At 37.2% G+C, this 26,176-nt stretch overlaps 3 protein-coding genes across 5 annotated transcripts; 2 read left to right on the top strand and 1 right to left on the bottom strand.

Annotated features, from left to right (window-relative positions):
- Positions 1–1,366: 1,366 nt before the first annotated feature.
- On the top strand, positions 1,367–13,493 carry LOC146647698 (uncharacterized). 2 transcript variants are annotated; one of them, XR_014908607.1, is made up of 6 exons: positions 1,367–1,872; positions 3,334–3,633; positions 3,715–3,984; positions 6,539–6,628; positions 8,037–8,119; positions 13,446–13,493. XR_014908607.1 is itself a non-coding variant. In XM_085390181.1 (5 exons), coding segments are annotated over exons 1-5 (720 nt in total). In that variant the 5' UTR covers positions 1,367–1,814; the 3' UTR covers positions 8,039–8,175. The 2 variants fall into 2 exon arrangements, 1 of the variants encoding a protein (XP_085246307.1); XM_085390181.1 differs by lacking the exon at positions 13,446–13,493 and having other exon boundaries at positions 8,037–8,175.
- Positions 6,582–18,623, top strand: LOC146647697 (uncharacterized). Of its 2 annotated transcripts, XM_085390179.1 has the most exons (7): positions 6,582–6,628; positions 8,037–8,119; positions 13,446–13,745; positions 13,830–14,108; positions 14,874–14,960; positions 16,884–16,927; positions 17,143–18,623. In XM_085390179.1, exons 2-7 carry the CDS (start codon positions 8,098–8,100, stop codon positions 17,374–17,376), a joined length of 966 nt encoding a protein of 321 aa, XP_085246305.1. In that variant the 5' UTR covers positions 6,582–6,628; positions 8,037–8,097; the 3' UTR covers positions 17,377–18,623. The 2 variants fall into 2 exon arrangements, with proteins under 2 accessions (XP_085246305.1, XP_085246304.1); XM_085390178.1 differs by lacking the exons at positions 6,582–6,628; positions 8,037–8,119 and adding an exon at positions 9,326–9,505.
- Positions 18,624–20,753: 2,130 nt separating this feature from the next.
- On the bottom strand, positions 20,754–23,186 carry LOC146647696 (uncharacterized). Its single transcript, XM_085389728.1, has 4 exons — positions 23,138–23,186; positions 21,637–21,936; positions 21,274–21,558; positions 20,754–20,872 (listed from the first exon to the last, which is right to left on the bottom strand). Exons 1-4 carry the CDS (start codon positions 23,184–23,186, stop codon positions 20,754–20,756), a joined length of 753 nt encoding a protein of 250 aa, XP_085245854.1.
- Between the last annotated feature and the right edge of the window lie 2,990 nt (positions 23,187–26,176).

Raw genomic sequence — 26,176 nt, 5'->3', positions numbered from 1 at the left:
GAGCAAGTAACGTATTATTGGTCAAGTGATCAGTTTGATATCAATCTTTCGTGATGCACCGTCATATTTACATTATTTGTATGGTATGAATGATTGTCTTTGGTACCTGGTCAAACTTAAGCTCTCCTTAGTATGGCTGGCTCCGTTTCTCCAACAGCGCACTCACAGGCAGCAGCTGCCCCGCCCCCTCGCTCAGTTGCTTAGTGCCTGAGCTCGGATCATACCAATATCAGGGGGGATTCACGCACAGTCGTAAATTCCCACAGTGTGCACTATGTGCTTCGAATATTGTGTGTACTTTTTGTTTCATACAGTTGTCAGCCAGGCATCTAACTATGAAAAAATTACACTCCAAAAGACCCCGGGCTTCTGACAAAACAACCCGGGCTTAAGCCCAGTAAGCCACCCCCACGCTCCGCCCCTGGTTTCCACCCCCATGCTTCACAGTAGGTATGGTGTTCTTGGGATGCAACTCAGTATTCTTCGTCCTCCAAATACGACGAGTTGAGTTTATACCAAAAAGTTCTACTTTGGTTTCATCTGACCACATGACATTCTCCCAATCCTCTGCTGTATCATCCATGTGCTCTCTGGCAAACTTCAGACGGGCCTGGACATGCACTGGCTTCAGCAGCGGAACACGTCTGGCACTGCGGGATTTGATTCCCTGCCGTTTTAGTGTGTTACTGATGGTGACCTTTGTTACTTTGGTCCCAGCTCTCTGCAGGTCATTCACCAGGTCCCCCCGTGTGGTTCTGGGATCTTTGCTCATCGTTCTCATGATCATTTTGACCCCACGGGATGAGATCTTGCGTGGAGCCCCAGATCGTGGGAGATTATCAGTGGTCTTGTATGTCTTCCATTTTCTGATGATTGCTCCCACAGTTGATTTCTTCACACCAAGCTGCTTGCCTATTGTAGATTCACTCTTCCCAGTCTGGTGCAGGTCTACAATACTTTTCCTGGTGTCCTTCGAGAGCTCTTTGGTCTTGGCCATGGCAGAGTTTGGAGTCTGACTGTTTGAGGCTGTGGACAGGTGTCTTTTATACAGATGATGAGTTCAAACAGGTGCCATTCATACAGGTAACGAGTGGGGGACAGAAAAGCTTCTTACAGACGACGTTACAGGTCTGTGAGAGCCAGAGATTTTCCATGTTTGAGGTGACCAAATACTTATTTGCCACCCTGATTTACGGATAAATTCTTTACAAATCCTACCATGTGAATTCATGGATTATTTTTTCACATTCTGTCTCTCACAGTTGACGTGTACCTCTGGTGCAAATTACTGACCTCTGTCATCATTTTAAGTGGGGGAACTTGCACAATCGGTGGCTGACTAAATACTTTTTTGCCCCACTGTAAGTCCACCTTCTGGGCAGCCATCAATCCCTCTGGTGTCTCTGCTGGAATTTCCAACTGTGAGCTGATTTCCAATTTTATGTCCAATTATATATTATAAAGAATAAAGTTACAATTACCAAAAACGCACAAAGAAAAGAGTGATTTAGCACTTTAAGCCTTTTCACCCTCTCTCAGATGTAATGAGAGGTGAACCGAACTTCAGTCTCTCTCGATCCGACCGTTCTCCACATCAACACACAAACCTGCTTTGTAATTTCCGAAATTGCACGTACTTGATTCTTCTCAGTCCCTTTCACCAGAGATGCGAGCGAAGGATGTGGGAATAGGGTATTAGAAAAGGAACTTAACAAGTACATTCTGGCAAATGACTCAGTTGACTGGAATCAAACTGTCACATGTGCAGGGAGTGTTTCTGCTTTCTCAAACCAAAGCTGTGAAGCTGTGTCAAGATGGAGCGGATTGTGTTTTTTAGCGCTTTTTTATGGCTGTGTTCATGTGAAGTAAATGGTAAGAACCAACTTTTATACTAACTGGATGAACTCAATTTATCTTTAAACCTAGGTGTTACCTCAGCACTAATGAATATTGTAAAATTTGTACAGCAAATAAAGTCATTAGGGAATGAGAGGAAGAAAGTCAAGTAAATGTAATATAAATAAATAATAAACAGGTATTGACATGTTTTATATAAGCTGACAGGCACATCATAATACATCAAATGGAGAGAGAGCATTTCTGAAAAAAAATTCCAGAGCGCTGTAAGCTACTAGGAAGTTTGGGCTAACAGTTACAAAAGTGGTTTTGTCACAGTCCTGGGTGCGTTTGTTTTAAGTTCAACATTTTAATTTAATTTAGTATTATATGTCAAGAGTTTTGTTTTCTAGATGTATTTTATGTTTTGTTTCCCAGCATTATAAAGCTAATTTCTGTTTAGGTTGTGTTTTTTTCTTTCATAATGTTTTAATCATAAAAGACATAATTTGTTCATGTCTCCCCAAGAACACTTATTGCTTATAGTTAATTCCCAGTTTTCCTGCTTTTCTGTGTTCCGTGTGTATGTTAAGTCAGTGTTCCTGTGATGTTCCAGTATTAAGTTACTTGCTTGCCTTCAATTTAGTTGTATTTTCCTTGTCTCATCCTCATTTCAGAAGATCTGCAGTACACACCATCATATGCAGTGAGGTTGTTGTGCTGTTAGTGAGATAAATGACAGAGAGTGACGTTTAGGTAGTTGCTCTATATTATGTTGGTACATGACGCAGACGAAAATAAAAGAAGAGGGATCACTTCCTTAAATTTAGTTTCAGTATTTTTAGATGGACGTGTACAGATTTGTTTTCCTCACAGTGTTGTATAGTTCATTACTATACATTTAAATACTATTTAAAAGTGATCAGATAAAAATTGGGAATATTTTAAATATTTTGTTTCTATCCCAAATGTCAGGACAAGTTTGATTTAAAATAATGAGGAAGTTCCCCAAAAACACAACTGAAGGTTTTGGAGAGACAATGTGACAGAACAGTTGTGGAAGTAACATTAAATAACTAATAGCAAACAGACTAAATCTTTCCCTGCTGCTCAGAACTCTGGATAGTCATGTTTTGTGAAGTTTAATACATTTAAGCACATCTCTGTATAATAGTGTGAAAGTGAAACCATCCCTTTTAGTGGGAGCAGGTTTTCTTACTATGAAGCCCATATAATTTGCTTGGCACCACCTCAACTGACTGGAGGCATTTTCCACGTTTCACTTCTCAGATTGGGCAGGAGAATATAGAGAAGTGAATCTGATATAGTTTTAGGTGAATTAAATGCTATTTCACATTATTTTAGTGATATTAAGTTGACATCACCTTCTGTCATTAAATTACATTTGACCATATGTAGCTTTATGCACATAATTCTGATATTTGTGTTGTTGTTCTTTTTTTAATTCTGTTTTTTTTAATATTTCTGTTCTTTTAGAGTTCCAATATGTGTTTGTGCGGCATGGAAAGGACTTACATCTGGATATAGGGAGATCTGTTGTACTAGACAAAAAAACAGATTTGATCTGGAAATTTAATAAAACTAACAATGTAGCTAAATGTGCTTTTAATAATGATCCAGTTGTGTTTGACAAATATGAAGGAAGGGCTGAGCTCTTCAGGCAAAATTACTCTTTGCTATTAAAGAATGTACAACACAGTGACAGTGGAGATTATACTGCACTCATGGTTAGCAATGTAGACCAAAAGGTAGCTGAATACAAGGTCATAGTCCAAGGTAGGTTTCTTTTTTAATCTTTTTGAAATATTGGTCAGGCATAGACCTGTTTTAAATCTCTTCATGTCTGTTCCTCTTCAGATCCAGTTTCTCCAGTACACCTGACAGTGGACTCTGTGTCTGGCAGCTCAGAGTCCTGTGTCCTTGCTGTGACCTGCAGCACAGTGGATTCATCCATCCACCATTCTTTTAGATGTGATGACAAAAACTGCTCTCAGGTCAAAGAAAAACCCACAAACTATTCATCCTCTTTCATTGTCTACCGCCACCAAGACTTTATCCTGTGTAATCACAGCAACCAAGTTAGCTGGGAATACAATAAGATCAAGTTTGACTGCAAGGCAATTACAGGTAAGTATAAGAGCAATGATGATATGAATGATAAATCCACTTTAATATATTATTCAGCTCAGTGAACAAAGAATTGTAAACCTAAAAGCATTTTTTTTATCCTAAGGATTTTATCTGTTTCCAGGTGAAACAAAAGGTTTCTGTTAAATTCTCAAAACCTCCCATGTTTGGTTTGGTGAAGAATTCTACAGGGAGTGCAGAATTATTAGGCAAATGAGTATTTTGTCCACATCATCCTCTTCATGCATGTTGTCCTACTCCAAGCTGTATAGGCTCGAAAGCCTACTACCAATTAAGCATATTAGGTGATGTGCATCTCTGTAATGAGAAGGGGTGTGGTCTAATGACATCAACACCCTATATCAGGTGTGGATAATTATTAGGCAACGTCCTTTCCTTTGGCAAAATGGGTCAAAAGAAGGACTTGACAGGCTCATAAAAGTCAAAAATAGTGAGATATCTTGCAGAGGGATGCAGCAGTCTCAAAATTGCAAAGCTTCTGAAGCGTGATCATCGAACAATCAAGCGTTTCATTCAAAATAGTCAACAGGGTCGCAAGAAGCGTGTGGAAAAACCAAGGCGCAAAAAAACTGCCCATGAACTGAGAAAAGGGCAGCACGGTGGTTAGCACTGTTGCCGCACAGCAAGAAGGTCCTGAGTTCAATTCCAACATCAGGCCGGGGTCTTTCTGTGTGGAGTTTGCATGTTCTCCCCGTGTTTGCGTGGATTCCCTCCGGGTACTCCGGCTTCCTCCCACCGTCCAAAGACATGCAGCTTGTGGGGATAGGTTAATTGGATAATCCAAATTGTCACTAGGTGTGAATGTGCGAATGAATGTGAGTGCGAATTGGTTGTCTGTCCCTGTGTGTTGGCCCTGCGACAGACTGGCGACCTGTCCAGGGTGTACCCTGCCTCTCGCCCTATGACAGCTGGGATGGGCTCCAGCGCCCCCCGCGACCCTGAAAAGGATAAGCAGAAGCGAATGGATGGATGGAACTGAGAAAAGTCAAGCGTGCAGCTGCCAAGATGCCACTTGCCACCAGTTTGGCCATATTTCAGAGCTGCAACATCACTGGAGTGCCCAAAAGCACAAGGTGTGCAATACTCAGAGACATGGCCAAGGTAAGAAAGGCTGAAAGACGACCACCACTGAACAAGACACACAAGCTGAAACGTCAAGACTGGGCCAAGAAATATCTCAAGACTGGTTTTTCTAAGGTTTTATGGACTGATGAAATGAGAGTGAGTCTTGATGGGCCAGATGGATGGGCCCGTGGCTGGATTGGTAAAGGGCAGAGAGCTCCAGTCCGACTCAGACGCCAGCAAGGTGGAGTACTGGTTTGGGCTGGTATCATCAAAGATGAGCTTGTGGGGCCTTTTCGGGTTGAGGATGGAGTCAAGCTCAACTCCCAGTCCTACTGCCAGTTTCTGGAAGACACCTTCTTCAAGCAGTGGTACAGGAAGAAGTCTGCATCCTTCAAGAAAAACATGATTTTCATGCAGGACAATGCTCCATCACACGCGTCCAAGTACTCCACAGCGTGGCTGGCAAGAAAGGGTATAAAAGAAGAAAAACTAATGACATGGCCTCCTTGTTCACCTGATCTGAACCCCATTGAGAACCTGTGGTCCATCATCAAATGTGAGATTTACAAGGAGGGAAAACAGTACACCTCTCTGAACAGTGTCTGGGAGGCTGTGGTTGCTGCTGCACGCAATGTTGATGGTGAACAGATCAAAACACTGACAGAATCCATGGATGGCAGGCTTTTGAGTGTCCTTGCAAAGAAAGGTGGCTATATTGGTCGCTGATTTGTTTTTGTTTTGTTTTTGAATGTCAGAAATGTATATTTGTGAATGTGGAGATGTTATATTGGTTTCACTGGTAAAAATAAATAATTGAAATGGGTATATTTGTTTTTTGTTAAGTTGCCTAATAATTATGCACAGTAATAGTCACCTGCACACACAGATATCCCCCTAAAATAGCTAAAACTAAAAACAAACTAAAAACTACTTCCAAAAACATTCAGCTTTGATATTAATGAGTTTTTTGGGTTCATTGAGAACATGGTTGTTGTTCAATAATAAAATTATTCCTCAAAAATACAACTTGCCTAATAATTCTGCACTCCCTGTAGTGTAGTTAAAATAGTGTTTCCTTTACACGAGCCATAACCCACCGATTTTTCAAGAATTTGTAAAAGTTTTCACATTCTGTTCTGATCCTGAATACCATGCATTTACCATTATGGTCTACCCTCACTCTGAAGAAGCAAACATACCATTTTGTGTATGCAAATGTTTGTGACACTAATTTGTTGTAGTAAATTGGCACAGCAGTAGATATGTTGTTTAATAGTTGTTATTAGAAAAAAATCACAATCACTGAAATAGCCACTGAAAAACTCTAACAGAGCTCAAAAGGTTTTAAACCAACATTTGCAAAAGTTGAGTGCTTGGGCTTTTAGAGCAAGTCTACCCTAACAAATAATTGTACAGTTATTGCAGTGTTTCTAACCGTTTCTAACCCAATGTTTTGGTTTCTTTACAGTTCACAGCAGAGCTACCCTAATTCAGATTTCAACTTCAGTTGGTCTCTTTCTCTTGTCTGTCTTCATTGCCCTTTGCATTGTCACAAAATGTAAGTCCCAGTCTGTTTTTAAGCAGCAACAACAGTGAATCTACACTAAATACACAGAAATCTAGCATTGTATTAAAGCATACACTTCATGCACAAAAGCATTCCTTGTATGATTCTGCAATGCCATAAGAATGATTATAGTGCAGCTGAAATTATGTTTTGGTAAAGCAGTATAAATTTGTTTGGTATAAGGTTTTACAGATTCAATTGTCACTTGAAACAGTGGTGGCCCAGAAAAGTCAAATGCAGTGCAACTTCAGAAAACACAAGCAAATAGAAAAATTCTGCGAAAAAAATCAAAAAAGAATTAAAATAACAAGGAAAATAATGCAAAGATCATCTTTAAGTGGGCATGAAAGACTACATGTATAAATGCTAGTTTACACCAAGTTTTTCCGGTAAAGAGACAAAGAGTGAAAATGGGCAGTATATCCTTCCCAAAAAGGTGATTCTGTTCAACTGGATGTAGGAGAAATGTTTTGTCATTCATCCAAGTAACATCTGCAGTTTCTCACGAGACTGCCCACTTATTTCAGACTTTCCTTACCTGGATGATTGAGCATGCATCAAGAAGCAATATATCCTTGATTTGTAAACACAGAAGTCATAGTTGCAGCACGGGGCAGTACAGAAATGACCTCCTTAAACTGATTTCTATTTTTAGTCTCGTTATGTTGCCCTGAGTTATTGGTTGTGTTATTAGTAAGGTAACATATAATAATGTAAGTCTATTGACTGCAAACAACCAACCAACCTGATGCTGTACTGTAATGTTCTGTACTGACAGAAGATGGCGTTAAAAATTTTAAACACTTCATTTTTTTATACAGACTCTATACATATAGTTTTTCATCTCCACTTTAAGAGAAGTAACTGTATTATTCCATTGCAGAAATCTTTGTTACATTTTGAAGGTTATTCCAGGACCAATGCACAAAATAGGAGAACTGTGTTCTACGAAATTCTGAAAAAACTATTTGTAGAGGAGCAAGCTAGAGGAGTGACAGACAAACTAAGTGTTTGTAAGTCATATGACAGTTCACAGATAAGAAGGGTGTTCAGCTAGAAAAGAACTGTGAATTAAAATATAAGATTGACGGAAGCCTAGAGACACAACAGTGTTGTGTCTGTAGGCTTCTTAGTCAGTAATGTGTAGTTCACAATGGATTTTATTTATAAAGTAAACTATATTAATAATAAGATACAGCCACTCAGTAACTCACTAAGTTTCTCACTTACCCGGAAGCATCTGCTGATTTGTACTTTATGTAACTTCCACTACAAGAATTCGTATTCATTCTATTCCACCTAAAGGAGCCCACAAAATTCTTGCATAATTGTACAATATATGATAAAATTATTTTGACAATAATATTTATCTAACATGATATTTTGGATTTTTTTCTAGAAAATCACACCGGACAAATATTGTAATCAGATTCTCTCAGGAGTGCCCTGAAGGATGATGGATGAGTTCAAACAAAACAAAATGTATTGGGTTTTTTTATTTATTTGGGTTTTGTTTGCCTTGTTTTGTTCTTTGGGGGGGGAGGTCTTTGTTTTTTTTAAACTGTACATTCTTTGTTCAATATCTATAAAATATTTATAGATTTGTCATAAACACTGGGATGTTGATGGACAAGAATACACATTAGATAGCAAGAAAGGAGGAGGACAGGAAAATGCAGCCTATGTAGTAGCATTGAAATGACATGTGTAAACCTAATAATACTTTTTACGTTATCACTAACAACTGTTATTGAAAAGGTTACAGTTCTAACAAATGTATTATTATTTATACTCAAATCAACAACAGTATATTTTAACTTCAAAGTAAAAGTACTGTAAGTACACTCTTGTATCATTTATCAGGTAATGTCAGTGGACTAAGGTGAATTTCATGTACAGTCTGTGAAAAAAAAAACATTTTAAAACTTACATGGTTACATGCGCTAAAGAAATTATCCTGTCACCACAAGTTTACCACACGATTTATTAAATACACCTTGGACATTTCTGTGTTGGACCCTTTTGTCTCAGTTCTTAGAATGATTTTTAATCTTTTTTTGGTGAACACATGCAAACTATAGCCTCTGTTTCCTGTTCTTAGTTGACAGGAAGGGCAAACAGTGTGGTCTGCAGCTGTAAGCCATCTGCTTCAAGTTTTGATGTGTTGTGTGTTCAGACATGTGCTTTTGCATATCTTGGTCGTAAAGGATGGCTATTTAACTAACCAGTCTAATCAAACTTCTCAAAGTGTGTAGAAAAATCTTAGTAGATCATCAGTTTATGAAGTGCTCAGACCAGCCTGTCTGGCACATTTTTGTCTTGGAAATTTATCATGTTTTTTCCTTCCCCCCCATAATCCACACAATTTCAAGTTTTTGCTTTAAGTGATCCTAATACTGTTAAAATTTCTTACCATACCTATGGGGATTGAGTCTTTCTGGAGCAAATTTCAGCTTAGTCTATATCTTAATTTAACAAATATGAAACTGTGTAAGTGAAGCAGACTACTGTTGATCCGAATCAAACTCAACATTTCCAATATTAGGTTGAACATTTTGGTACGTAGAAACATTTCATTTATTTATAATCTTTTACTGTAAAAGATTTATACAGTAGGAATACAATGTAAAAAAACAAAAAAGTGACAATGAAAGAGAAAGCTCAGAAGAGAGGAGAGTCATTCTTTGTATTTATGTCACTGTCGTCACATAGAGGTTTTAGTCTTGGGACAACCCACACAGGCTGTGTGCATCACTGCTGAAAATCTTAAATGAGGAAGTTTGCACTTCCTGATATTCACAGAAGGTGTGAAGATGGCACGTATTTTATTTTGGGGAGTTCTTTTGCTGCTTTCATTTGAAATACAAGGTAAACACTTATTTTTACACTCTGATTATTATTATATTTTTATTAGTATTATTTTGTACACTAATATGTCAAAGTGATTCGTCTCCTTTGCTTTTTGGAATCTGGTTTTGTACTATAGCACTAAATTGTTTGTAAAAGGCAAACAACAAATGACATATAATAGATAATTGTCAGGGAGGAAGAAAGTCAAATAAATACAGTGAAAAATGAATACCAGGCAAGAAAATCGGTATTGAAATTACAATAATTACATTGCAATAAGTATGCTTTTGACATATTAACAAATGAAAAATCAGACTGATTTTCAACATCGATGTTTCTGAACTATGAATAATGGTAACATGGGGCTGGTAAGTGCTGACTATCTGCTCGATTTCTTTGTGTTATTTTTACATTCTTTTCCCAAATCAATTTGGCTGAAGTTGAATTAAAATGTAGTTTTATCCGGCCCCTTTTTCACCAGAGAGGTGACGTTCCATGTCCCAGGCTAGTCTTGGTAGGGATCAGTCCACTTCTTCTTCAGTAACTCAACAAACCATGTAGTGCAAATAAACAAAATTCCCTTAATGTTTTTTTTGATAAACGCTGAAGTACTGTACTCCACTCAAAACCAGTAGAACACAAATTCACAAAAAGTGTCTGATATTAAACCGAAAACTGAAGCAGCCATGTTCACATGTTGTAAAAAGATAATGTGTCTCTCTGTCACATAGGCATACACACACACACACACACACACACACACAGAGGAATGCGCACACACACACACACACACACACAGAGGAATGCGCACACACACACACACACACACACACACACACACACACACAGATGTCAGTTGCTGACATCTATCTATTTAATTTGGTTTCCTCTTCTTTCCTCTTGTCAGTATCACTTCTCTCCCTCTGTCTGTGTTTCCACCCGTAACTTTGTGTTATCCATATGCAATTGTGAGCTAGAACTAGAATAAGCCACTTATTATATAATCATTTTAGAATAATTTGGACATCATTTGGCAGAACCCCTGATCAACAGGTTTATTTTTAAATGCAATGTTTTCATTACGATTTTGAAGAACAAAAGACTGTAAGAGGGAAATTTCCATGAGTGCCAGGTCAGGGTCACGTCACTCTTTTCTGTTTATACTTCCCCATTATAACTGGCTAATGCCTGCTTGTTCCACTTCTTTGGAACTACTGTAGTCTCCGTACCCAGCTGAGTTCAGAAGAAATTACTTGGCTTGAGAGCAGGGAGAAAGGGGCCAGTGTAGAGACCTCTGTGTCGTAATCTACCAAATGTATATATTTTTAAATGATTCAAATTATACATTTCATTAAACATATATATTTTTAATATATATTTCAAAGCCAGAAGTTAAAAGACAATACAATTCTGTGTCATGATTACCACAATCTGACATCATGGCACAAAGCTTTTTCTTTTTTTTAACTGGAAGCCAAAAAGAGGACAGTTAGCAGGAAACTGGAGCACCAGAACTGTGAGAACTGACAGCAGAGGGGACCCAGGAAGAGCAGTCAGGGGAGGAAGGCAGGACAGGAGCAGGGGTGGCCCAGAGCTTTAAAACCATTTGCAAGTCTTCTCTTTAATGTTTCTATAATTTCCAGGGGTCATGTACTCTCAGATATGCTCTGATGAACTTAACTTCACATTGATAGTTGTATTTATTTACTTCCTCTGAAAAAAGGAAACATTAGACCAATGCATTTCTGCAGCTTCATTGCTGTGAAATTATGGTAATCATAGCAAGTAGAATCATCTACAATATTAACTCGGCTACATGAGTACCACGTTTTTGTACTGCACTCCTGCAACAATGCTTTACAAACTGCTACAAGCACAAATGCAAACATCAGGCAGACAGACTGTGGGTTTCTCTTTGGTCATCTGTGTACAAGCTTGACTGAACTTCCTCTTATAGTTAGTTTTACTGTGACAAAAACTAACAGATAAAATACTATTTCTGTATGAAGCAACAGTATATAGCAGTATGTCATAAAATGGGTGATCACATATGCTGAATGACTCCTTACAACAAAGTAAAATCAACAGAAACAGCATGATTACTGATCAAAGTTAAATGTGAAATGCTGCATAATAATATATAATGCTGATATTACAACTGAGAAGTGGTTAAGTGTGTGGTCACAGCTGTGAGACTGCAAGTAGATGAAGAAGCACATATGAGACTCTGATAGCTGTGAGATAAACTCCAATGTCTTCAGCTCCAACTAAAAAGAAACACCAGTGTCTTCACTTTCTAATTTAATTCTGTCAGCAGTCACGAACTACATGGATGCTAAAATTATTCTACCGAGAAAAATATTTTTATTACCTCCTCTTTCTGAGTACAAACATTTATGCTTTGAGAGTGAAGTATGTTTTAGATGAACATTCAACTTAAAAAAACAGAGTTAGAAGAACACACACAAACAATTGATGGACACTATATATATATATATATATCACTGCAGACATATGCAAGCAGTGGATGGTCTGCAATTTTAGATCCTAAATGAGAAAATGTGAACAATATTACAGTAATACAGTATAAAACTGTATAAAACTGTAAACAGAATGATGAATACCTGCAGGAACAGTTTTAAGTTTGACAGCAGTTTTCATTTCAAACATGTTGTGAAGTCATCACTAGTTTAGTTATCATTATCTGTTATTCCTTTAGATCAGTTTGAGTACACATGTTGACAAAATGACAAAAAAGGGAGAACAATTTGATCTTCCTGGCCAATGTTACTTTGACATGTGGAGAGAAAGCAAAACGATCAAAGTTTGGAATCAAAGTGTGAAAGAAGAGTGAACTGAATGAACACAGCCTTTTTTGTTTTTCTTAAGGAACATGATTGATAGATTTTGCAATTCTACTAATATTTCAGTTTCATTAATCTTTATTTAATCTATTAAAGGTATTTGTTGTATCTTACAAAAAAAAAGCCCAAAATGCACACATTTGTGGATGTAAGCAAGAACTGAAACAAAAATAAGCAAATGATAAATGTAAGAAAATCAGCAGCTCAGTAGCTGTGGGGCTTTTGTCTGTTGAAGGAAATAACAGTTGAATCACCTCTTTAAATTTAGTCACAGCACTGTCAGATAAACTTCCAGTTTAATGGAAAAAAAGTCCCCGGTGCTCGCTAGTTCATTTTTGTAAATGCAAATGATAAATAATAATTTTTTAAAAAGATAAGAGCATTTCAAGAAATACTGTTTGATGTTCAAGCAGACACTTAGGGTCTGAAAGGCTAAGAGTAAGGATTTAAAATGTTTTATAACTTTATCTCAGTCTTCATTTCATTTTTAATGGTTGATTCCTTCATTGGTGATTTTTGATTTGGCTGGACATATTCTGTACAGGTTTGAGGGTTGCAGCTTCCCTTTTCCTCTCATGGAGGGAAGCAGAGAAGCTTCCTGAAACAAAAAAGTATCTGGTTAGTTTGGTTAGTTTCATAAATGTTGACAACTCTAGATATTAGAGGTGCACCATCTAAAGTTGGGTGGAAGCCATAATTTCCAATAGGATTTTCACGAGAAAGCCCACATTTTATTGTTGTAAATGTTTTGAAACCTAGACAACCAGTGACTGAAGGAAGATGTGTGGCATAGCATGTCAGGTTGGGGAAGGGAGTAGGGAGTAGGAAAAACCACAATCAAACATTTTGGCAGTTACACACAAATCTATATTAATATGAGAGATCTTTGATGTAAGGGTGTTTTATTACAGCTGAATACAATTTTAATTATAAACATATAAATATAAACAGATGATGTAACTATGTTGACTAAACAATAATAAAAATAGTTAAGAAAAAAATTCTGAAAAAATATCTACTGTATTTAATTTAAGGAGTTCCAGTTGCATGTTAATAAGATGATTCTGACATCAGGTTTGTTGTTTTTCTTTTAGGGCTCCGACATGTGTTTCTCCTCCGTGGAAAGGACTTACACCTGGATGTAGAGAAATCTGTTGTACTAGACAAAAAAACTGATTTGATCTGGAAAGTTAATGAAACTAACAATATAGCTAAATGTGGTTTTAATAATGATCCAGTTGTGTTTGACAAATATGAAGGAAGGGCTGAGCTCTTCAGGCAAAATTACTCTTTGTTATTAAAGAATGTGCAACACAATGACAGTGGAGATTATACTGCATTCATGGTTAGCGATGAAGACCAAAAGGTAGCTGAATACAAGGTCATAGTCCAAGGTAGGTTTCTGTTTTCATTATCTTTTTGAAATGGTGATACAACATAGACCTGTTTTAAATCTCTTTATGCCTGTTACTCTTCAGATGCAGTTTCTCCAGTTAACCTGACAGTGGACTCTGTGTCTGGCAGTTCAGACTCCTGTAGCCTCATTGTGAACTGCAGCACAGTGGATTCTCAAATCAGCAGCATTTTCACATGTGATGCCCAAAACTGCTCTCAGGTGGAAGAAAACAGTTTGAAAACCCCAGATTATTATTCGTCTTTAATTGTTTACCTGCATGGAGACTTCATCATCTGTAATCACAGCAATAAAGTCAGCTGGACAGACAGTAAGACTAAACATTACTGTGATACAAGGACAGGTAAGTTTAAATGCCGTAAAGACTTGAATGGCTGATTTAAATCATACCAATTTAAAGAGTTTATGCAGCAGAACAAAGAAATAAAACTAATTTTTGATCTTTAAAGACTTCATCGCTTTATATTGATCTATTCATGTTTTTCTGTTGAAATAGAAGGTATTAAACTCTCAAAACACTAGAAAACACCAGTCTGGTTTCTTTATCCCTGATTTGTCTTCCTTCCCACGTATTTTTTTTGTCTAGTTCAGCCAAATCTGTGTTTGTTTACCTTTCTTTGTATTGTATATCTTAATCAATGTCTCAGTGTTGGTCATTTGCTGTTTTATAGCCTGTGTCCTGTTTCCTGTGTGCTAAATGTTCAGTTTTGCTCCCCTTGTCTCATTCATCTGTGATTATGTCAGCTGAGTGTCCCTCTGTTCCTTGTTTCAGTCTCTCTCACTCACCGTGTGTCCTGTCTTCCATTCTAGTTCGTAAATTCCTGGTTTCTGTCCAGTCATTCTCACCACAGACATGCCGTTAACCAAGGTGAAGATCTAAAAAGGATTTGCAGCTTTCCATTAACAGTCATAGAAGTGTATGAAAATTTCTAAATCTAATCACCTTTGGTTGGTGAATTTTGATTGGTAGTCCAAAACCTTTTGAGATTTAACACAAAGTGTTTGTGCTTCTGGTGTGATGATTCTGCCATTACTGAAATAACTGCAAATTTAAAATGACAGATTCTCGTCAGATTGTTTGTGATGTAATATTTTGTTTTCTTTACAGTTTCAAGCGCAAACATAATAATCGCAGCTGCTAGTGGCCTCTGTGGTTTCATTTTCATCATTGTCATCATTTGCATTGTCGCAAAACGTGAGTCGCAATTTGTTTTTTCAGCAAAAACAGTCAAATAAGAATTGTTGCTACTTTAAGTACACTGAAATCTAATATAATATGTAAGTATGCACTTAATGGGGCGATCGTGGCTCAAGAGTTGGGAGTTCGCCTTGTAACCGGAAGGTTGCCGGTTCGAGCCCCGGTCTCGGTTGTTGTGTCCTTGGGCAAGACACTTCACCAGCGCCAGTGCTCGGCAGCCTTGCCTCTGCCAGTGTGCCCCAGGGTGGCTGTGGCTACAATGTAGCCTCCCATCACCAGTGTGTGAATGGGTGGATGACTGGCTGTGTAAAGCGCCTTTAGGGTCCTTAGGGTGCTATACAAGTACAGGCCATTTACCATTTTAATATACATAAAAATACTCCATGAAAACAAAGAAAGTCAAGCCCAAATTTGGTACAATAGTATGGATCTGCTTTGTAAGGCGTTTTAAATGTGAATGTAATTTTCATTCAGAATGTCTGTTTAAGTTAACCTCACCTCTTCAAAAAGTGTTCAATTAGGTGACGCATTGGTTCTCAAATTTCCCCCAATTTCACACTTATGAACAAATGAGCAAAGATTAGCAATCAAATCAGCTGTAAGGTTTAAAATCTATGTATCCAAATTATCCTGTCTAGATTACTTTCATGAATGAATTGTCTTCAAAGCTTCGTGGATCCTCACAGCAAAAATGAGTCTAAAAAAATGGTGTCACTCAGTAAGGCAATAGGCTGGAGGAGATAAAATTAGAAATAAAGCACCGAGTTGCTGCTACATTTGAACTAAAACATACAACTGCTTTAAAATGTTAGGTAAGTAATGCACATTCACAGGCAGTGCTGGGGAGATTACTTTTAAAATGTATTCCACTATAGATTACAGAATACATGGCCAAAAATGTATTTTGTAACGTATTCTGTTAAGTTACTCAATGAGAGTAACGTATTCGGAATACTTTGGATTACTTGATATATTATCATGCTTTTTACAACTACATGAATGTACTATAGCTGTGTGATTTATTACTATCGCTGAAGGTTAATCACCACCGAGCTAACATTGTTAGCTGGCGTTAGCTGAGGTTAGTTCATAGACCGCAGACTGTTAGGTTTGATGGATAGCATTAACAACCTGCTAGCTGCAAATAACCATGTGCAGTTCTGAAAGCAATGCCAACTAGATTTTTAAATCGTAATATAAAATGAGTAACAGTAGGGTGGACATTAGGTAAGGCTGCACTTTTTTCACTTTTTCACTTTTTTTGCAGCTAGCAGGTTGTAATGCAGCCTTCATTAATATTCTTTTGATGCTGAGAGTAGCTTGGCTGATAGCAAACAGAGTCAGAGTTTGCCCATCCCTTTCTTCTTTAAATGTGAAGTGCTAATCCCACCTGGTTAAATAGCATTAAATAGTTTAAATATTTTTAAATAATTAATTGTTGGTTGTTAATTGCTGCCTTCTATTAACATGTCCGAGACATAACTGTGGAAAAAGAAGGGACCACAGTTACTACAGGCCCTTAACCAGTTTGTTGTTCGTGACTACAGTAATGAGTAATATTATAATACATGAAAACCCACTAAACCTCATCTCTTCACCAATATTATAGGAGAGATACATGACATTAAGACTGTTGCATCTAGAATAGCACCAAGCATTAACAGTAAATATATTTTCTAAGGATGAAAGTTATTTAAAAAAAAATGGAAATTCATTTTGACCAATAAAGATCGATGATTTTATTTAATTTATTTACAGACTGATCAGTTCACTGTATGATAACAGGACAGTGGTGTATTAGTTCTCTGTAGCTAACATGAACTGATCTGGAGTCAATGTTATTTCCAGCGAGGAATTTAGACGTTCCGGTGGAAGATATGTGCTGTAAGTAAATCTGTATTTACTGTGACTGGCTTGCAGGTAAACGAAGGAACCAGGAAAATCAACTGTATGAGGCTGCTCAAGTAAGTGAACACTTTTTCTTAAGAGAAAAAAGAAAGAAAATGTGTGATTCAGCTTTATTTTAAATTCACTTCAAATTCAGAATAGTTTAATGAGTCTACGTATGAGCTAACACACTAGTTTTATGCGCCTGCCCAAAATCAACCTCCATCTTCTTTCTTCACTGCTCCACCCAGTTTGTTTGTTTTTTAACAAAACACTTTGGATTTGTTTCTAGGAATATCCTCCAGGCCAAACTCGAAATGAGAATGTTCCAGGAGATGCCTCGAGTCTTTCCCCAACATCTACTTATGCCCTCGTGGAGTTTCACCCTAAAACAGAATCCACAAAGTCCAAAAAAATTCCACAGCCAGAGACGGTGTATGCTCAGGTTACCAGACCCACCAGGCCCAGAGTCACTGCCCAACAAACAGAGCTGGAGAACATCAGTAGTATAAATTCACAAGGCTAAACACATATGAACTATGAACACTTGAACTCTGCTTTTCTTTTTTCTAAAATGTTGGCACAGAGGACATGTTGGATCACATTTATCACCTGTTTAAAACACAAATGAACTGAATATTTTCTTAATGTTTTCAAACATTATCCTTTTTTGTAGTAATATCTTTGTGTTTTAGATGGTGATGGCTTACTGTGAAGTACAATATTTTGTTTTTAGAGCTATATGCTTGAATCTCTTTTTCTTTTTCTTGTTTTTTGAAGTTTTCCTGAATAATGTAGTGCATATAATCTTTATCAATAATTATTGTTATTTTTTATGTGTTGCAGACTATAAATAATACTTAAAGTTAATACATTTCAAGTTTTCTTTTTATAGATCTAAACCAGGGGTGTGGAATATAAGACTCCAATCCAGCCCACTGGGAGCTTTTAAAAATGTGAAGGAGGGCATAAATTTTGGACTGTCGAATATATTTCAGTTGTTTTGCCATGGCGTTATATAAACTAAAATGAATTGGTTTGGCACACTTATCAAAGTGGGCTGGATGTGGCCAACACTGTAAGATGTGTTCAAAATCCCTGATCTAAACTTTATGGAGAAATGTATTAAATCAATTCCTCATTAGGAAGACTTTGTTAGTTAACAGCCACCTTAGGTTTGTTGTGGAACAGCTGCAACAGAAAAACTTTCTTTGTAATTTATATTTATTACAGAAAGAAAGGCATGGGAAGTCAGCAAAACAAGAATAAAGTCTGGAGGTATACAAAGAAATCTTAAACATTTTTCTACTGGAATTTTCAAAATTAAATTCTAAATAAGTGTATATAATAAGAATCTGTCTGGTTGTTCTGACCAAATGTCACATGTCTAATGGAGTTTCCCCATATTTACCCTCATGAGTACATGCTACTGCCAATCAGTACATTTGGTTTCTTGATAAAGATGACATGTCCAAAAGATCAGATCTCTTCCTTTTTTACGACTCAGACTGAATGCCTTTGTCCTCAAAGGTCATAGTGAATTACACACATACACCCAAAGCTAAAAGTACATAAGACAGAAAAAAGATTTTCATTGCCTTCATGTTTGGTTTGTTTTAATTTAGCTGTTGTACCAGGGAACTAAATTGTTTTCGTAAAAGTCAAATGTAAAGTAGACATTAACAAAAAACATGTTTTGCTTTTGAAGAGGTTTTACAAGAACAAATTATGAGAAATGTTTCAATTAATTTATCCGGAAGAACATTTTGAAAATAAATATTTTGAAACTGATTAGTGGTGAAAAATACCATGTTCATCATTTAAAGATAATGTTTTTATTGTCAAATATATTGGAATTACATGTTTGGCCTTTTAACAGCCAAACTGAGATGAATTACAATACTGATGTCAGTTGTTTCATGAAGTCTGAGTTTCTCTTTATTTCTCTTGTACAAGAATATACTTGTACCAAAAAAAAAGTCAAGAAAAACTCATCTTATTTAAAGGATTTCTGTCATCGTCTGTTGTGAAGTTAGAACTTCATATTTTCATAAACATTTCAAGTCTTTTTACCTGATTGGCTTTTTGATTTTCAAGAATCAGATCTAAAAATGGAACCGTTGTTTTCTGCAAACACAGTATCTGTTGCTGATTCCTTCTACTAAGTTTCGTTCACTCTCTTTATGTCTGTTTCCTCCGCCTCCTCAAGAACAAAAAGCACTCTACTCAGCAACCCTCCTCTGGCACTCTCTGATTAATTGACAAAGTTAGCAGTGCGGCTGGTATTTATCGACTCGTTGTGAGAGAGGGCAACCTTGACCCAATAAATTATCACAGATATATTGTTGTAAAATCATAGTAGTGACTTCAAGCAGAATCATGTGCAATAATGACCGTTACGGGAGTAACAAGTATTTGTACTGCACTCTACATACAAGCACAACAGCAAGCACAAAGTGAAACGTCAAACAGAGAGATGTGTAGGTGTATTTGAACCCAACTTTATGCAGACAGGAAGTCTCTGCTTGACTGAACTTCCTTTAAAGACAGATTGTAAAACGTAAATGCAACACACCCTGCATGCTGTATGAAACAGTATATGCAGTATATTATAACATTGGTTGTTACATCTACATGCTAACTCCTTACAACTGAAGGAGATGAATAAAAGATTATTACTATAGTTCAGAAAGTAAATATTAAATGCATATATCACATTTATCACATTTCACGCAAGGTTTAGTTTGTGGCTGTTAAGAACTACAGTATACCCCAAAGAAGTTGTGGTTCAGTTTGCTGCCTCAGTCCTTTCCTGATCATGTACACACAGACACACAAAGTTCAGACATTAGAACAGTCTCTTTTACTACTCATTTAACATACTGATCAAAAGGCAAACAGTTCTCCCTTCTATTTTCCCTGGTGAATTTCATGTTTCTATCCACTGAGTTGATGTGAACAGCGAAGGCTTCTACTTCTTGGGTTTTGGTTTTAACCCAGGTTTCCTCCACATCTGTACCGGTGGCTAGGTGCTGTCACTGTGAAAGAGCCCAAAGATTTACTTTCACTTCCTCCGTGTCAAGGCTACTTACAATGAGTGGCACTTTTGTCAGTGAAAACCCTTGTTGTATTTAAAATAAGTGGTGTAAAGGCAGAGTTCTAACAGCAAATCTGATTGGAGGGAAAACATTCTAGCTCCGATAGTGGCGCGGTGCTAGGAAATGTTGTTGGTGGCTGAGTTTATACTGCTAATGATGAGTCTGAGTAGGACTCCTTCTTTCTGGATCTTTATAAGTCCGTATACACAGGCTATAGCATCCCCTGGGTACAGATGGTTATACTTAGAGCAGTCAATGGCTTTCTTATGCAAGTTAATGCTTGTGGGGTCTCATAGGTATTGTCACTGAGGAGTGTAGTAATCGTGGGAAGATAATCAGCTGAGCTGAATACAACAGTGCACCTCCCTTCGTCAGCTGGTAATATGTTAATGTTTTGGTCTTTGCACGGGGAGGTGATGGCCTTCATTTCTTGCATTGTGAAATTGCACAGAGGAATTCAATCACTTGGTAATCGTGTTGGACAGGTGGGCAGACCAGCTCAAAAGTAACACACTGCCCTCTTCTGGTGAGGTTTAAGAAACACATTTGCCCCAGGAGCAAATCCTCAAACATTTTCATGATGGGTTTAACTAATAAATAATCATGAATGTTTTCTTGTCTTTAAATGTACCGTATGATGTTGGCTTGAGTGCATTGTTACATTTCTTATGCACAACTTTGTGTTTTCATTGTATAAGATAAAGAAACAGGGATTTATTTTTTAACCAAAGCTGCTACAAGTGAAAAAACAAACAAGCACAGAAGTTTTCTACATAAGACTGAGCTTTATATACATTAGAAAGGTTTATTTTTGCTTCTTTTTCTTCTCCATGAGATGCACACTGATGACAGCAATCACCATGATAATCAGACCGACAGAGAACACGACTGTCTTCACCACACAGACGGAGATCCCATCTGAACCTGCAACACAGGAAAACAGACAGATTTCTCACAAAATGAAAACAGCATATCCAAACAGCTAATCCAAACGTTGAACAACAACAGAGCCCAAGTTCTAAACCACTAATTTCTCTAAAAAATGTGAATAGCATTTTGTGAACTTTGTAACTGACCAAACTTTTTATTTCCAAATACAGGAAATGTATAGCAAAGTTTCAGTGACTGAGCTCGTGCAATAGCAGATTTGAAAACAGATAAGTTACTCAGACCAACAACAATTATTGTGAGATGTTACATTTTTGTTTTGACTTCAATAATAATCTCACCAGAAGAAATATCTTTTTGTTCATCAAAAGTAAGTTGTTAGTCCAACACATTTGGTGACATATCTGCGGGTGGGGACAATTTACTGATGGTCTTACCTGATTTTCTTTCACAGTACGGCTTGATCACCTTCTTGTTCGCTTTCCAGCTCACTTTGTTGCTATGATTACAAAAGATGGTATCTTGCTGCAAGTAAACAATCAGAGAATAAAAATATTTTGAGACGTTTAAGCTCTTTTCTTCCACTTGCAGGCAGTTTTGGGCATCACATCTAAAAATGCTGCTGATGTTAAACTCCACTGTGCTGCAGGTCACAGTGAGGTTACAGGAGTCTGAACTGCTGGAAAGATGGTCCACTGTCAGCTCAGCACGAGATACTGGATCTGGGGAATAAAAAAAACTGTGAATGGATGTTTCTGATGTATCAACATTTAAAAACTGTACTGGCAAGAGAAACGTACCTTGGACTATGACCTTGTATTCAGCTATACTTTGCTCTTGTCCTCCAACCACAACTGCAGTATAATCTCCACTGTCGCTGTGTTTTACATTCTTTAATACCAAAGAGAAATTCCGTCCAAAGACCTCAGCTCTTCCTTCATAACTGTCAAACAATATTGCTTCTTTATTATAACTAATTTTACCAACATAATTAGTAATATTATACTTCCAGAAAAAGTCAGTCTTTTTGTCAAGTACAACAGATTTCTTTACATCTAGGTGTAAATCACTTCCATGAAGGAGAAACACGTTTTGGAGGCCTAAAAGAACAGAAAAACAAAAATGTGTTGTCAGAATCATGTCATGTTCACCTGTGATTCCTTACTTTTATCAGATACAATAATGAAAATGAAAACAAAGGCTTGAAATAATACATGCACAATGAATTGAGAATACACAAAAATCCTTTTTGTTCATGAAACCATGAACAAAAATGACTTTTTAATGAGATGTGTCGGAATATAAAGATCTTTTTCTACATTCTGTCTGTTAAAAGTGTTGCTTTGTGATTTGAGAGTCTTGAGAATTCATTAGTTATTATTAGTAATATTATATATTCTACCACACCATTTATCTTCAATGAGTTCTGAAACTTTGATCCATTGAGCTGTCCAATAGCCTAATGAGAGGTGTTTAAATCACTTTTGTATAATCTGTGCTATATTGGTTCCAGCTCCAACAGTGTAAAATGACAGAGGCATACAGTATATTTTCATTATGACCAAATTAATATAAATTATTTTTGTTTGTGCTATGGTAACTATAGTAGGGCTTGTTTTTGTGGCGTTAACAGGATACGTTTCTCGAGGTTTCATGAATAAAACATACTCCAGTAGAGAATCTGTAATCTATATTGCGTCACACCAGGAGAATACGGAAAATTACATTTTTAGAATGAGTGAAAACACGGCATTTCACCAGGATTTCAAACTAAAACTTGGAACATAAGGAGCTCGAGAGCAGGTGACCATAGTGAACATATCCAGGAACAAATACAACCACCTTTTAAAACTGAAAATTCTGGGTCACCTCACTGACCTATTAATCTTGCTTCATAGCACACTACTTTGGCATTATTGTTGGCAGTAACAGGTAAGAACCTTTACTTCCATTAACTACTTTGACAAATCGTCTTCAGACTCCGAAAGAAGCACATCGAATGCAATCACGATGTACTTTAAGACTTTAATATTAAACAAAGCCACTCGTGCTACTAACCTCCTCTTCCATACTGCTCTAATAGAATGGTACATGATTACAGATGACACATATTCATTACTAATCAAAAAATAACAACTACTATAAAATAAAAGGTTTGCTCTTTTCCTGTTTGCCACTGTTGTTCCTGGTGTTCAGTTTGCTGATCACAATAAAACAAAACGTAACAGGAAATAACACACCAGCAACAAAACATGTCTCATTGCTTTGTGTGTAAATGATCAGGCAGATATCTTTTCATACCTTGTGCCTCAGTGCAGAACAGCAGCGCCAGTACCACCAAGAAAAACATTGTATAGTCTTAAGCTTAATGCAACACCATCAAAGCCATCAGTGTGTTACTTCTGTTTACAGCAATGATGGAACCCACAAAGCCCACCTCTTTTCACAACTTTGTTTCCTTGTCACAGACTGTCAGTGCAAAAACAAACACAAAAACATCTCCTCTATAATTTCCTCTCAGAGCCCTTTGGCACCAGTTAATAATTGTTGGAAAGAACTGAAATAATTGTTAAGGAAACAGTTTTAAATGTAAGTGCACAAAAAAGTACTAGTACTTCAATATGCATCTAAAAGGGCATGTTTTTCACAGGAAAAGCTGAGTCTCGCCTCGCTAACACACAAAAGAGCAGGAAAAGTTCATGCAGAAGTGATATCTTCTGTTGTCAGTTTTAACGTGTTGGCCTTACTTTGAATAAGAATTCAAACAGATTGTCTTAAAAAAACATTTAAAAAGAAGTGTAGTAGTAAAGTGTATCCTATACTATCGAAGAATTTAGTGTATGAACTGTATAAACTTGAGAATAGGTTAAAGAAAAAACTGTACTGAGTACTTAATATTTTGCAGCAGATGTACTATTGACCTGTAGACTACCCAGAATTACTATTTTAAACACCTGATGTTGTAGTTGAGTTGGCGAGGAAATGGAAAAAAAAGGATTTTCATCAGCGTCAAAGTGATTCTGGAAACTGCCAGAGGGGAAAGTGGCACTTTGGCGGTGCATAGTGTGGATGGTGTGCTGCCAACATCGAGCGGTGGAAGGATTACTAGGAGGATCCCGCTGAGGAAGCAGAGGTGGTTGGCTTCTTCCTTAGAGACTGGGTGAGGGGTTTGATAGTTTGGGAGGTACTCAGTGTATAGCTCCTACTCCTCCACACCTAGGGAGCCAACTGAGTAGTTCAATCATCTGACTAGAAAGCCCTGTGTGCAACTCCTGTGCCACGTGTTCTGGGGATGCTCAGGCCCAGGGGAAGAGAGCAGGGCTGCAAAGATTCGTCTCCATAATGAATGACATCAACTATAAAGATGCGTCATATTGTAAAACCACGTAATAAATGCGCTTTTCTAACTGCAATACATTACAGGAAGCTATGGGGGCAGCAGTACCGCCTAATAACGTCTGCCAAAACTGCACTCGAGGAAGAACGTAGTCAAACGGCAAAACAGGAGGAGGGGAAAAAATGGAGGCGGGGAATTTAAAATATGTAAAAGCATTTCACAGAAAACGCACAAAATTAAAAGCAGACTGTGCAAAGCGGAGCATTACTCCAGTGCACGAGAACTAAAATGCACCGACACCCTTGAGCTGTGACGTCAGTTTAATTGGCATTAAGCACTTTATTTTTATTTATTTTAGCCATTTTTAAATGGTAAATTGTCTGTATTTATATAGCGCTTTACTAGTCCCTAAGGACCCCAAAGCGCTTTACATATCCAGTCATCCACCCATTCACACACACATTCACACACATTTTTAGTTTCCTATTTTCACTTTTTTTTTTTTTTTTGTTTAAATACTACTAGCATTTTAATTTATATTACCTAATATTTTGATTAATTTCATTTTTTAGCCTGATGGTAATGTTAAAATTACATTTGATTATTTTCAAATTCATGTTTCCTGGGTCATAATTTTAACTTGCTGTGGGATGAGACAACAGGGTGATTCACAGGTGGGAAGACTTGAGCAGGTGAGATACTTTAGCCTAGAACAGGAGGTTTGCCCACAGGAAGCAGAGATAATAATTATTAAAATAATCATTGACTAATTAAAGAAAAATCAGGCAGATTAGTTGAAAATGAAAATAATCATTAGTTGCAGTAGAGAGATTCCCTCTGTCTAGTAGCCCTGGGAATACCAAGGTGTTCCCTTAGATGAGCTAGATGTGGGGGGTCTCGGCTTATTTACTTAGGAAGCTGTCCCTCAGGCATAAATTACCCTGATTTCAACTTGATAAGAAAAACATAAACATAAAGGTTGCTTTACCCATTAACGTTTATTTGTTCTGCAGCACTTGCCTCTAAAGGTCCTGAATGCTATTTGGACTAATATTGATTAATACTCATATATACGCCTTTATTGTTTCACAAGGGGTTAAAAACAGAATATCCACATTTTAGACTTGAATTGCAGATTTTATTACAGCAGCTTGGCAGGAGCTAAGCAAAAGCCAAAATAAATAAGAGAAGTATAATCAAATCACATCAATTCTACTCATTTAATTAACCCACTCTAAGCTAATGTTGATTTTTTCTTATCTTTGGGGTGAGAGAGGTTGGTGGTGAGACAGTTCCAGCACCATAGATGTGTTCCACCTCAGTGCTCTGTGTTAATGGAAATGTTTAGGAAAGCAGGATTTCTCAAAGTTATAATTCACAGGGCAAACCCTGGTCTTGAGACTCTGCGATCCACCTGGTAAATAATGGAAGTCCAAACCTTCTCAGAATTATAATTCAACATGTGAATGATGATGATGATGATGAGCAGAAATAGAGCCAAATCCAAGTCTGCAATTTCAGTCCACTGGCCAATCTCCCCCTGGGACCTCTGCTAGAATTTTCAGCGGTGAACTTCTGGAATCCCTTTGAACTGCGAGATGAGCAGTTCAAAGGGTTGAACTGCTGCAGACTGACCCAGTAGACCTCCAGGCAATTTATGCTTTATCAAGTGCCCAGTCGCCCCACCTATCTCTCTCTAATATCTAGCCAACCAATCAGATGTTTACACAAGTTTCACTGATCTTCAGCCAGACCTCAATATTCTTTCCATTTATGACCTTTCACCCACTTTAACTAAGGCGAAGGCCATTTCATTTCTCGACTTCATTCAGTTGAGATTTCATTAGCACATTCACTTCACATAATTCCTTTTAATACAGATACTTGTTTCTTTAAAACTTTTGCGTTTGTCATTCATATTCATTAAATACAATATATTCAATGCAATCCCCCTTTTCACTAAATCATACACTTTAAAAGTCAGACATTCAGTGTTCTTAGCA

Source organism: Rhamphochromis longiceps, linkage group LG18 (assembly GCF_057381845.1).
Source record: "Rhamphochromis longiceps isolate RC_006_pf linkage group LG18, R_longiceps_female_GT1.1, whole genome shotgun sequence".
In the NCBI taxonomy this organism is placed as follows: domain Eukaryota; kingdom Metazoa; phylum Chordata; class Actinopteri; order Cichliformes; family Cichlidae; genus Rhamphochromis; species Rhamphochromis longiceps.
The sequence above is the reverse complement of the archived record's forward strand: the minus strand, read 5'-3'. Positions and strand labels throughout refer to the sequence as shown.

Excerpts from the sequence above, each read along its gene's own strand:
- LOC146647698 (XM_085390181.1), top strand. The coding sequence starts at position 1,815 with ATGGAGCGGATTGTGTTTTTTAGCGCTTTTTTATGGCTGTGTTCATGT. Across the intron at positions 1,873-3,333 it reads GTGTTCATGTGAAGTAAATG|AGTTCCAATATGTGTTTGTG; the intron begins GTAAGAACCAAC and ends CTGTTCTTTTAG. Across the intron at positions 3,634-3,714 it reads ATACAAGGTCATAGTCCAAG|ATCCAGTTTCTCCAGTACAC; the intron begins GTAGGTTTCTTT and ends GTTCCTCTTCAG.
- LOC146647696 (XM_085389728.1), bottom strand. The coding sequence starts at position 23,186 with ATGTTTTTCTTGGTGGTACTGGCGCTGCTGTTCTGCACTGAGGCACAA. Across the intron at positions 21,937-23,137 it reads GTTCTGCACTGAGGCACAAG|GCCTCCAAAACGTGTTTCTC; the intron begins GTATGAAAAGAT and ends CTGTTCTTTTAG. Across the intron at positions 20,873-21,273 it reads GTACTGTGAAAGAAAATCAG|GTTCAGATGGGATCTCCGTC; the intron begins GTAAGACCATCA and ends CCTGTGTTGCAG.
- LOC146647697 (XM_085390178.1), top strand. The coding sequence starts at position 9,451 with ATGGCACGTATTTTATTTTGGGGAGTTCTTTTGCTGCTTTCATTTGAA. Across the intron at positions 13,746-13,829 it reads ATACAAGGTCATAGTCCAAG|ATGCAGTTTCTCCAGTTAAC; the intron begins GTAGGTTTCTGT and ends GTTACTCTTCAG. Across the intron at positions 16,928-17,142 it reads AACTGTATGAGGCTGCTCAA|GAATATCCTCCAGGCCAAAC; the intron begins GTAAGTGAACAC and ends ATTTGTTTCTAG.